This window comes from Cebus imitator, unplaced genomic scaffold (genome assembly GCF_001604975.1).
Source record: "Cebus imitator isolate Cc_AM_T3 unplaced genomic scaffold, Cebus_imitator-1.0 Scaffold279, whole genome shotgun sequence".
NCBI classification, from domain to species: domain Eukaryota; kingdom Metazoa; phylum Chordata; class Mammalia; order Primates; family Cebidae; genus Cebus; species Cebus imitator.
Genome location: NW_016107594.1, coordinates 2220159 through 2231630, shown reverse-complemented (window position 1 = coordinate 2231630; position 11472 = coordinate 2220159). Strand labels below are relative to the sequence as shown.

The 11472-nt window shown below is 38.6% G+C and overlaps 1 protein-coding gene across 2 annotated transcripts in view; it reads right to left on the bottom strand.

Moving 5' to 3' along the window:
- CSMD1 (CUB and Sushi multiple domains 1) overlaps nucleotides 1-11472 on the bottom strand; it is a 2110588-nt gene that overhangs the window by 646157 nt on the left and 1452959 nt on the right. For both annotated transcript variants that reach the window (XM_017501161.1, XM_017501162.1), the window contains exon 10: nucleotides 10289-10410. In XM_017501161.1, the coding sequence (XP_017356650.1) occupies nucleotides 10289-10410 (122 nt within the window). The remainder of the gene's footprint in view (nucleotides 1-10288; nucleotides 10411-11472) is intronic.

Below are 11472 nucleotides of genomic sequence, written 5' to 3'. Positions count from 1 at the left end.
TCACACACTGGGGTCTGTTGTGGAGGGATGGTGGGAGAGAGAGTGGGGGAGGGGTAATGTGGGGAGAAATGTCAGGTATAGGTGATGGGGGGATGATGGCCACAAACCACCTTGCTATGAATGTACCTATGCAACAATCTTGCATGATCTGCACATGTACCTCAGAGTCTAAGTACAATTTTTTTTTAAAAAAGAAAATACTAAAAAATTTAAAAAATTGTAAAAAAAAAAAAAAGTTCAAACGCATAAAATAAATAGGTAACATGTTAAAAGGCAAAACAAGTGACCACCTCTAAGGGCTGTAAATATAACTGAGCTCCAAAGAAAATAGATATTTTCACTGCTCTGTATCTTAAACCATTTACACACACACTTTACTCATAGAAAACAAAACAAAAGCAAACAAGTAAAACCATTTTTTAACCTGGCCAGGCACGGTGGCTCACACCTGTAATCCCAGCTCTTTGGGAGGCCAAAGCAGGCAGATCATCAAGACAGGAGTACAAGACCATCCTGGCCAACACAGTGAAACCCCATCTTTACTAAAAATACAAAAATTCGCTGGGCATGGTGGTGGGTGCCTGTAATCCCAGCTACTTGGGAGGCTGAGGGAGAAGAATCACTCGAACCCAAAAGCTTGAGGTTGCAGTGAGCCAGGATCGCACCACTGCCCTCCAGCCTGGGCAACAGAGCTAGACTCCATCTCAAACAAACAACAAAAACATTTTTTTTAACCTTTTTGTCATGAATACTAACGTTCATTCTTTTGGGTATATCCTAGGCACACAATCATTAAAGTTCTGCATTTTTAAACTACTTTTACTTATTTATATAACACAGTTGTATGTATTTGAGGTACACGTGATACTTTGATACATGTATATGAAACATAATGATTAAACAGTGTAACTGTGATATCCATCACTTCAAACATATATCGTTCTTCCTGTTAGGAAGATGAGAATTTTTCTCTTCTAGCTATTTTGAAATATAAAATAAATTATCATTAACTATAATCTTCCTACTGCACTACTGAACACTAGAACTTTTTCTCTTCTCCCTAACTTAAGAAACTTTTATTTAGAAAAAAATCAATGATTAATTCCTGTAAGCTCCTCTCCCAGGATGTTACCTGGATTTTTTTCTTTTTGTCTTCCTCAGTGTCCATAAATAACTCCTACACAAGTCTAGATGTTCATCTGCTAAATGGTTGCAGGTCTATTGTCTACAGCTGTGCCACATTCTTTACCTCTTTAACACTTTACCTTGTACACTGATGAGGGATTAGTTTTCCTAGAAATGCTGGCCCCACAGCAGGCGGGCGGGCGGGCGGGCAGGATGCGTGTGTGTGTGTAATTCATGTTTGCAAGCAAATCAAAAGCCTGCGCCTTGTATTCTATTTTATTTCTCAGTTCCAGGAGACGGCAGTAAAAATAAACAAATTTAGTTCCAAAACTTACGAACTGGGGTGTTATAAAAAAATCAATTCAGCAGAAAGAGGAGAATGTAGTTGCCCCTGTGGCAGAAAGACAAAGAAAAAACATAACCAATTTTGAAAAGGGTGATGATAGAGGCTTGAGAAGGAAGTAGTCACCAAAGCCAAACTCAGTTTATGAAAAATGTTGCAACTATTAAGCAGTGGTAATGGGGAAGGCATTGACAATGAAACAACTGGCACATAGAGACAAATATGTTGGAAAGTTGACAAGGACACAATAATGAACCAACATCACAAAACTAATGATGAATAGCCAAGGAATGCTGGGCTTAATACCTAGGTGACGGGAAGATCTGTGCAGCAAACCACCATGGCACACACTCACCTATGTAACAAACCTGCATATCCTGCACATGTACCCCTGAACTTAAACAAACGTTGAAAAAAAAAAAAAAAAAAACTCTACCTAACTCTATAGCACAGGTTAGCAACAACGACAAAAAATTAATGATGATAGCCAAAATGAACTAAGGGATCTGTCAAAGCAAGTTGGCTGGGTGTCCTTTCCCCAGTGGCACATGAGGAAAGTTAACAGGGAGGTGAGGCAGAGCTATCATGGCTTTGCACTGGGAAGTGTCTGATTGAATGAGGGGGAGGCTCCCTTCCCTGTTATAGGAAATGGTTGTGTGTCTAATCTCTGCTTCTCCGCCAATCCGTAAATCCCCTCGTTAAGTAAATAAAGTCTACTGAACCCTATCTATTTCAATTGTATTTCAAAATGTCTTAAATCAGTATATACAACATAGATTTCTATCTTAACCTTCAAATACTTCAAATGCAAATGAATGCCTGTTCTTTATCTCTGAATTTGTTCCCTCAAGTTCTATAAAAAATCCATTGAATCATAAGTTAAAGCTCCTTTCCCAAAAACAGATCTGATAAAAACATAACAGTATTTTCTTGCAAGCATTAAGTTTAAAGCAATTCTTATTTTATTTTATATGTTAGAAGTTGTTCATTAATAAAGGTATAATGTAAACATACAAATTGCTGCAACAAACTGCATAACCCCGAGATATCTCTCTAATCTATTAGGTGCTTTTTTTGCCCCCTCAAACATCACGCAACCATCCTGATTTAGGCTCATATAATCTTTCATAGTTAGAATAAGGCTCTGAATTTTCCTGCTTCCAGTCTTTTGCCATCACTGAAGCAGACCAATCTTCCCAATGTATACATATTCTAATGCCATTCCTTTCATAAATATAATACACTGATAACCCATTTCCTTTGAGAATAAAACTTAAATTCTTCACCTGTCATACAGGGCCCCATTAATCTCTTTCTGACCCTAGTCATTTAAAATAAGCAGAAGGAGGAGAAGGAGGGGGAAAAGATGGAGGAGAGAAGGAGAGGAGGACAACAAGGGGGGGGAGAAAGAAAAGGGAGAAGACAAGGAGGAGGAGAGGGAAGAGGAGGGGGAGGGAAAAAAGGAGGAGGAGGAGGAGGAAGGGTGAGAACGAGAATAAAAAGAAAACGGAGGACTTAGTATATTGCAGATAATATTCCAGGTGCTTTACATCAATTATATATTCCTCACAACAAAAGTTAAGGTGGATACAATTAATACAAATGGGCCCAGGACTTAAAGCCCTCCAAATCCCACACCCTGTCAGTGGTAGGAAGAGGATGCACTGAGGTCTGGCTCTGGAGACCACGGGAACGCTCCTCCTGTGCCTCCACCAGCCCCTCCTGGTGTGCTGTGCATGTGCTCAGTCCCACCACACTCACTCCTCCCCTCCTCCCTTGTTCACAGAGGATGTGAAGAGTTACTGAAAAAGAACTTTAATAAACCCATAAGAAAAAAAAAAAAAAAAAAAAAAAAAAAAAAAAAAAAAAAAAAAAAAAAAAAAAAAAAAACCATAAGAAAAAAAAAAAAAAACATTAAGAGGTGGACAAAATATGAACACTTTTCAAAAGAAAACATACACGTAGCTAACAAGCATAGGAAAAAAGCTCGACATCACTAACCATTAGAGAAACAGAAATCAAAACCACAATGAGATACCATCTCACACCAGTTGGAATGGCTATTACCAAAACATCAAAATTAAACAGATACTGGCAATGTTGTGGAGAAAAAGGAACACCTATACACTGTTGGTGGGAGCATAAATTAGTTCCACCTTTGCGGAAAGCAGTGTGGTGATTCCTCAGAGACCTAAAGACAGAAATACCACTTGACTCAGCAATGCCATTACTAAATACATATTAAAGGAATATAAATTGCTTTCATAAAGACGCATGCAGGTGTATGTTCATTGCAGCACTATTCACAATAACAAAATCCAAATCAACCTAAATGCCCATCAATGGTAGATTCGATAAAGAAAATGTGGTACATGCACACCACGGAATACTACACAGCCAAACAAAAAGAACAAGATCATGTCCTTTGCAGGAACACGGATGAAGCTGGATGCCAGTATCATTAGCAAACTAGCACATGAACAGAAAAACAAATACTGCATGTTCTCACTTGTAAGTGGGCACCAAATGATGAAAATACATGGACACAAAGAAGGAAATAACAGTCACTAGAGGCTACTGGAGGGTGCACAGTGGGAGGAGGCAAAGGACCAGAATAAAGCACTATTGGGTACTAGGCTTAATATCTGGGTGATGAAATAATCTGTACAACAAACCTCCATGACACATGAACCCCTATAAAAACCAATATAAGAAATCTGCACATGTACCCCTGAACCCAAAGTGAAAGTTTTAAAAATCAAAAAACAAAAATATACATGAAGACATAAAAAGTATATGAACGAAGGAAGGAAGGAAGGAAAGAAGGAAGGAAGGGAGGGAGGCAAGAGGACAGGGAAGGGGAGGGAAAGGAAGAAGAAAAGAGAGAAAATGCCTATAATACCTATCATCTGGTACCAGCACAAATTCCCAGCTTTATTTTCTGGCAATATTCCCAAGCAATGCACCTGTGCAAAAGGATGGGTTATTTCCCCTCCCCTCATTTCTGGAAATGTATACCCTTCCACCGCATCCTCCTTGATCTCTCTGCTCCCTTCTTCACGCCCCCTGCAACTTGCCCTTCTTGAACTCCCTGCTTTCTCTTTATAGAGTTGGACTCCTTGTCCTCATCACTCTCCTCCTTCTCTCCACACGTCAGGAGTGTCCAATGTTTAGCATGGTTCCCCTACGGGAGCCAGAGATGGAAACCCATCAATGACTGCACAGGTATTGGCATTTGTGGGGAACTCACCTGATTTACTTAACATCGATTTACTTAATATATTAACATTATTGATTTATTAAGATTTTGTCAATGATACATCAATAAAACTGGAAAAAAATAAACAAGAAACAAACCAATAACATGCACCAATGTTTTGAGTTTTTTAAATCCTCAAAGAGTTTTCTAACGAGCTTTAATAGCAACAAAAGTATTCAATAAGAAGCTCAAATTAGAATCAGTCGCTGAAATTATGTCGCCACAGAATGTATTTAAAATATGTGGGTATATATCTACGCATGTATCTATATATGTACCTTAGATCCATGTAACAGAAATTTTGAACTTAGAACACACACACCTCTTATTCCAGCTGGTATATTGCATATGTATATATATATATATATGTGTGTGCTTATTTCACATTACACATACATTACATGCATGCATACATTTATACATAAAAGAAGTCAGTAGAAGGTAGGTCTTCCATTACATATTTAATCTTTTCAATGGAGACCCAGGGATAAACTTTTTAGGGCATTTTATCTTAATTCCTATATCACATATCTCACAATATATATTACTTTCTCAAGAATTCTGATTGCAGGATTCATCAAGAGTTCTGAAAATAGCTGCATTGTGGAATGTGTCTACAATATATTTATAAATATCATATTACTATATTCCTTGCATTAACTTTCTACCAGAATACCCTGGAATGAGCAGTTGCAATTGTTTAAAAATCTGCTTCTCCACTAAAGGAATCTTCTTGAGAGACCTTTCATTTTATAACTTCCTGCGTAGAAGATACAACATAGTTTCTCCTAATAGTTTTAGATTTCTAATGATGGATATTTCATATTCCTTTTGACTTAATATATGATATTATAACATGTCACGTGCATTATTAGAGATATGCTAAGCTTCCACTATTAATTATTTTGTATGAGGAATTTTACATAAATTGCAATAAACTGAGCCATGGCACTTGGTCATACAACAGTCAAAGCCAAAGTAAGACTAGGAAACAGTATAAATCAAGAGAGGATTAAATGTTTCAAGAAAGAGAGAAGAGAGTATTGACTAATCCATCATTGGTGCTGGAAACTTATTCTAGTTTACTGTCATATCTTATTTCTTACAAGTTTGCAGACCAGGTCAAACATACAAACTGAAGTGGGCAAATTCTTCATATCCAAAATGCTCCATCAGTGCTTCCGGCAAGAGTCACTGCCTGGAAACTTTTATGTAAGTGTTCTTTTCTCTTATGTTCAATACGTAATACACTTTCAGCAACGTGCAGTTAATTGAGAAACCCACTTACTTGGAATGTCTCCCAAGGAATCAAATTAAGCCTAATTATACTTAATGGCAATGGCTGCTGCTTAATTTGGATGGTAATTCTGCTTAATTGAGATGCCTTCAGGTGTCTAAGTGGTGCTCTGCTAAGAGTATGGTTGTGCGGGTATGTCAACCTGGAATACTTGTTTCTTCTTTGAACATTTCTCCAAGATAAATGACAAAGGGCAAAAAATTTTCTGAAGCAATATAACACAAAATAACTGAAATTTAGTTAGGTATTAAGTCCTCGGAATCAAGAAAATATATAGAAACTCAGCATAAGTGTACACAAAGATTAAAAAAAAAAAAAAAAAAAAAACTTCTAAAAGGAGAGAAGAGAACTGTATAAACCCAAGCTGCCTCAATTCGTTATTTGTCATTTATGCTTTGGACAGGTTTAAAACTCAACTTTAAGAAATCAAAGAACATACACCATGAGTTTTAATGGCTGTAAGCCATAAAAGTAAGGTAAAAGGAACACAGTGCGATTTGAATCACACCATATGAGCTAAAGATGTACGAGTGTGAATTCTAACCTGTTTCCTTGGCGTCCTGCTTACCTGGATGTGGCGGACACCACTGCTCACCACCACACACTAACCACCGGCTCCTCTTCCTGGCTTCTAGACATTTCTTTCCTTGGCTCTTGGGGAATTGGGCCACTGGCATTTGACTCAATGAGATATGAAGGAAGCCAGCAAGACAAACTCTAGAAAACATGTCTTCCATCTCTACGCCAAACATGGCTTGCATTAAACATGAGCAAATCTGGACGTAAAGGCTCGGGGGGCTGCAGTCATCTGGAGAACGCAGGAGAAAAACCGTCTCCGCCCTGCAGAGCGGGGCAGGAAGAGGCTGAAACACCTGAGCTTCCCCCGGAAGTTCCCCTCGCGAGTGCTCCCAGGGTCTTCCGGTTCCTCCCTCCCGGCGCCCGGAGTTCCTGTGTTCCTCCCTCCCCGTACGGGAAGGTCTCGTCTTGCTGAGTCTCCATCTGAGACGAGCCTGGGGTCATTTCCCCTGCCTCTCTCCGTGGTGTCTGCTCTGTTCCAGATTTTACTATCTTTCATCTGAAGTTTGTATTCGATTCCAAACTCTGCCTCCCACGTCTCCTTCCAAAAAGCTGTGAGGGCCACAGGAAGCCGTGACGTTCCCGCGTGTTCCTGTTCCTCTCCTCGTGGTCCCCTAGAGCACAGCCTTGCTAGATGGGCGCCCATTCATTTGACCTCAGCACAGTGAAAGAAGGGGATGGAAAGAAATCCCGCCTGTGAGTGGGATACTGAGTCAGCGTCCGTGCGGGCCTTTGGCTCCACGTCCTGCTAGGGATGGCAGCAGGGCGGTGAGAATTCACCGGAGTTTCCTGCCTGACCCACTGGAGGGGCTCATTTGAGCACTCCTGCAGCCAGGAAGGGTGGGGGGAGCTCCCTCTCACTGCAGGTGGGGCTGTGTCAGAGGGAGGAGAGGACTCCCGCAGGGCGTGCAAGCGCTGGGTGCAGAGCCTGGGGCAGAAAGCCGGAGATTCCAGGAGCAGTTGGGGCAGCAGCGGCAGTAAAGGGGCTGAGAGCAGGGAGGCGGGCAGGAGAGGGGCTTGGTGCAGCCTCATCACAGGCAGCAGGTGCAGGGTGCTCCCTGCAGAGCCCCTTATTGCTGTATTTCTCCTGCCCAGTTTTCTAATGTAATCTCAACTTTCACACTCTTCTAAAATTTGTGATAGATTCATGCAATTCTCATAAAACCACCTGGTACATATACAGGTTAACCTATTCCCTTGATTTGATCTAATTAATTCATTTTAGCTATATTTTCTTTTAAAAATGATCTAAGAAGAGTTCCTTCTGCCTCTCAACTTGCAGAAGTAACATAATTCTGTATTTTTAAAATGTCCCAATCAGATATTTCTGGTCTCGATCACATCTCAATCCCTATAATATAAAATACTTGCTTTTGAGCTCCCATAGAAATGGATGTAATCTACCTACCCTGATTTCAGTTCAACACCTAATATGCCCCCAAAACAAATTAAATTGCTTTACTATTTCCTTTGTAAAGTTCCACTATCTAACCTTCATAACTTTTCTAAATTCTCAATATGATACGATTTAACGTTCTGGAGACCAAGCAGAATATTCTAATTATTTTAAAGTGTGTAAATGCAGAAACTAGTAACCATAATTATCTATAAACTAGTTATATACTATATAATGTTAATTGAGATTGAAATAAAACTCGTTTTTGTTAGGCAAATTAATGAGATGGCTTAGTAAATAGTTAATAAATTGTTAATAAGTGTTTTTTTTCTATTTATCTTGTGTTTGTTTATGTTACCACTATCAGTATTAGCAGCTTTAATAAGTGTTTTTTTCTATTTATCTTGTGTTTGTTTATGTTACCACTATCAGTATTAGCAGCTTATAATAGATAATGATACTGCATTTACTTAGGCGACATGTGGATTTAGTTTTTCACAAGTACTCTCTAAGGTAAATGCTATTACTATATCTCTTTACAGATAAGGACTCTGAGATCCAGGAAAGTTAAATAACTTGCCCAAATTCAAGCAACTAATAAGTGGTAGAGCTGGTTTCTAAAGTGCTGATTCCAAGTACTGAAAAATAGTAGGTTCTTGGTAAAAATAAATAAATAAACAAACAAACAAACCATTGAATAGCATGTAGAAAAAACAAAGTTTGTTCCACTATAGTTGATGTCCCAGGGTACAACACAGCTCTGGCATACTAAGAAACACCAGAATCAAACCTGGAGGCTTTTGTCACAGCAAAGACAGCCCAGAAATTCCGAAGTGTTTCAGAAAGCCTAAAACGCCCTGGATTTTTAGCCAGCTCTGCTCACTAAAGCTTGTATTTTTACATAAATAATAAGTGAGATTTTAGGACTAAAATAAGCCAACCAATACCAAAAGCGATCTGCAATGAACACTTTACTAAATCTAAAATCAGAACATTTCTCATTTAGGACTGGGAACTCAACAACTTTGAGAGGAAGCTATATAAGTAAGACAGATATTTTAATAAAATGTAAAAACGAGATGATTATTTAGACAGAGAACTGTTGATAATAGATAATTGGAAAATAGTGGGGCTTGTAACTTTAATATTACTATAAATATAATTATTTTAAAATTATGTATTTCAAGTGAAATTCATACCTATAGTAGTTTCCTGACAGTTTTTTTTTAAATCAGATCAATATGAAGATGATCTACCTTATTGTCTCTTCCCACTGGCAAGCATCTATATTGAACTTAAAAGGAGTTAAAGAAAATTCATTAGCTAGCCAATGAAACATGATTATGGATACAATTTCTTATCCTAAGATTTAAAATGTAGTAACATAATTGCAACCTATATATGCAGATTTACAGAAAAATAACATAGTATTGTTCTCTTTTACTACCCTGAAGGAAAATATATCTTCTATACAAAGTATTTAAGATAAGAAACAGGAAAAGGAGCTCAGATGTTTAATTCTTGAAAAACGTATATAGCTCATGAGAAGAAACACATGAACTGTAGAAAAAAAGACAGAAGTATTTTCTATCTTTTTTTGCTCTCAAGTCTTGCTCTGTCACACAGGCTGGAGTGCAGTGACAGGATCTTGGTTCACTTCAAGCTCCGCCTCCCCGGTTCAATCAATTCCCTTGCCTCAGGCTCCAGAGTAGTTGGGATTGGCAAATAGTGGGGCCTGCCATGGCGCCTGGCTAATTTTTTTTGCTTTTTTTTTTGTAGAGATGGGGTTTCACCATGTTGACCAGACTAGTTTTTGAATTAGTACCCTCAAGTGATCTACCCACTTCAACCTCCCAAAGTGCTGGGATTATAGACATGAGCCACTGTGCCCGGCCAAAAGGCAGTATTTTTGTGTCTGAGTATAGTAGGAGCATTTCCAACACTTAGTCGTACTATGCATAAATACTGTGGTGTTTAAGAAAGCTTGTGATATAGTGGATAAGACTTGAGTCTTATAAGACATGAGGGAAAGTACTATGAAATGTGAAGGAGGAACATAGACTTTAGCTGCAGAAACAGTAAATGGGGCCACACTGAGAATATTCACTTTGTATCTGAATCTCAGGCTGTCTGGAATGAATGTGGTATCTAGACACATAAGGCGGCAGAAGCTTTTAAATTCCAACACTGAAGTGTAAGGATGGACGGCATTTGCCAGGGTGTTTGCTTCAAAAGTAGATTCTGTCAGAGTGTGTCATGTATGAACCACAGGGGTTGGAGGTGGAGCCTTACCTTGTCGGGGTCGGTGGTGGTGATGACCCACACACAGTGTGCATTATCTTCATACTGAACTGGATAATTAGGGGAGGTAATGACGCCACTGGGCCCACGCAGATTGGAGCCACATGTTCTAGCTGGAAACACAGAGAAACAAGGTTATTTTCTACATCATTTTGTCAGTATGGTAAAGACATAACATTCATGGGAAATTTCAAGATAGCTATTATCTTATCATCGTAAAAAAATGGTGCATGGATTCCAATTGGTACATGGACTCCAATGAGCAAGTGGGTTGCTCAGCCGCCAATACCTTTGGTATCTGCAGGGTTATGCTGGACCACTGTACAATTTCCAAAGGCCTTTCTACTCACCAAAGGAGCTAACAGATGATAGCACCATGAGTATTGTCAGTACCAAAGCAGTGCATTTCAAATCCCATTGTGACTCAATGAGAATCTTCATGAAAATCTCGTTGTTCAGAGTCTCCATACACACCTAATTGTGCATGACTGCAGTAAGATAGAGGGCAAAACACAGTGTCCAGTGGAACTCAACCAGAGTTACCATCTCAGCTATGTCTTACACTTTGTGACCTCGAATAAATGGTGTGTTTTCAACTTTAAAAGAGGATTCTGGAGCAGATGATCTCCAAAGTCACTTTCGAGCTTTAGTTCCTATTCTACAATAAACTATAAAATTTATTTACAGCACAATGCATAAAGGAACTTAAAATGTTATTGCAAGTTTTAAGAAAGAAAATAGGAGTGGTGACTTTAAAAATAAAGAAAATACCTAAAAGTTGAAAGACTAAGCGAAGCATAGAAAGTGCATAATCCAATATATACAATTTAGTCTGGAATACAGAAATAATTTAATAGACCTCCACTTTAAGAAAAAAGCCTTTTTTCAAATCAGTAGACATATTTTAGAAACATAATGTCAGCATAGACTCTGGTTTTAACAGTAATTTAAACTGGGTTTGAGAAAGAAGCAGAAGAAAACTAATTTTACAAGAAGAAATTAATGTAAGAGAACTTCTGCTTCATTTTCCTAAGACATCCTATCACACACACTGATGAAAACATTTCATAGGAAGGATTAATTTTCATCATAGCTCATCCTTTCTTTTTTCTCCCTTGGGCTTAACCCTTTGTTCAGGTCAGTTATTATTCTAGGAGACTCGGCTAGAAAACTCA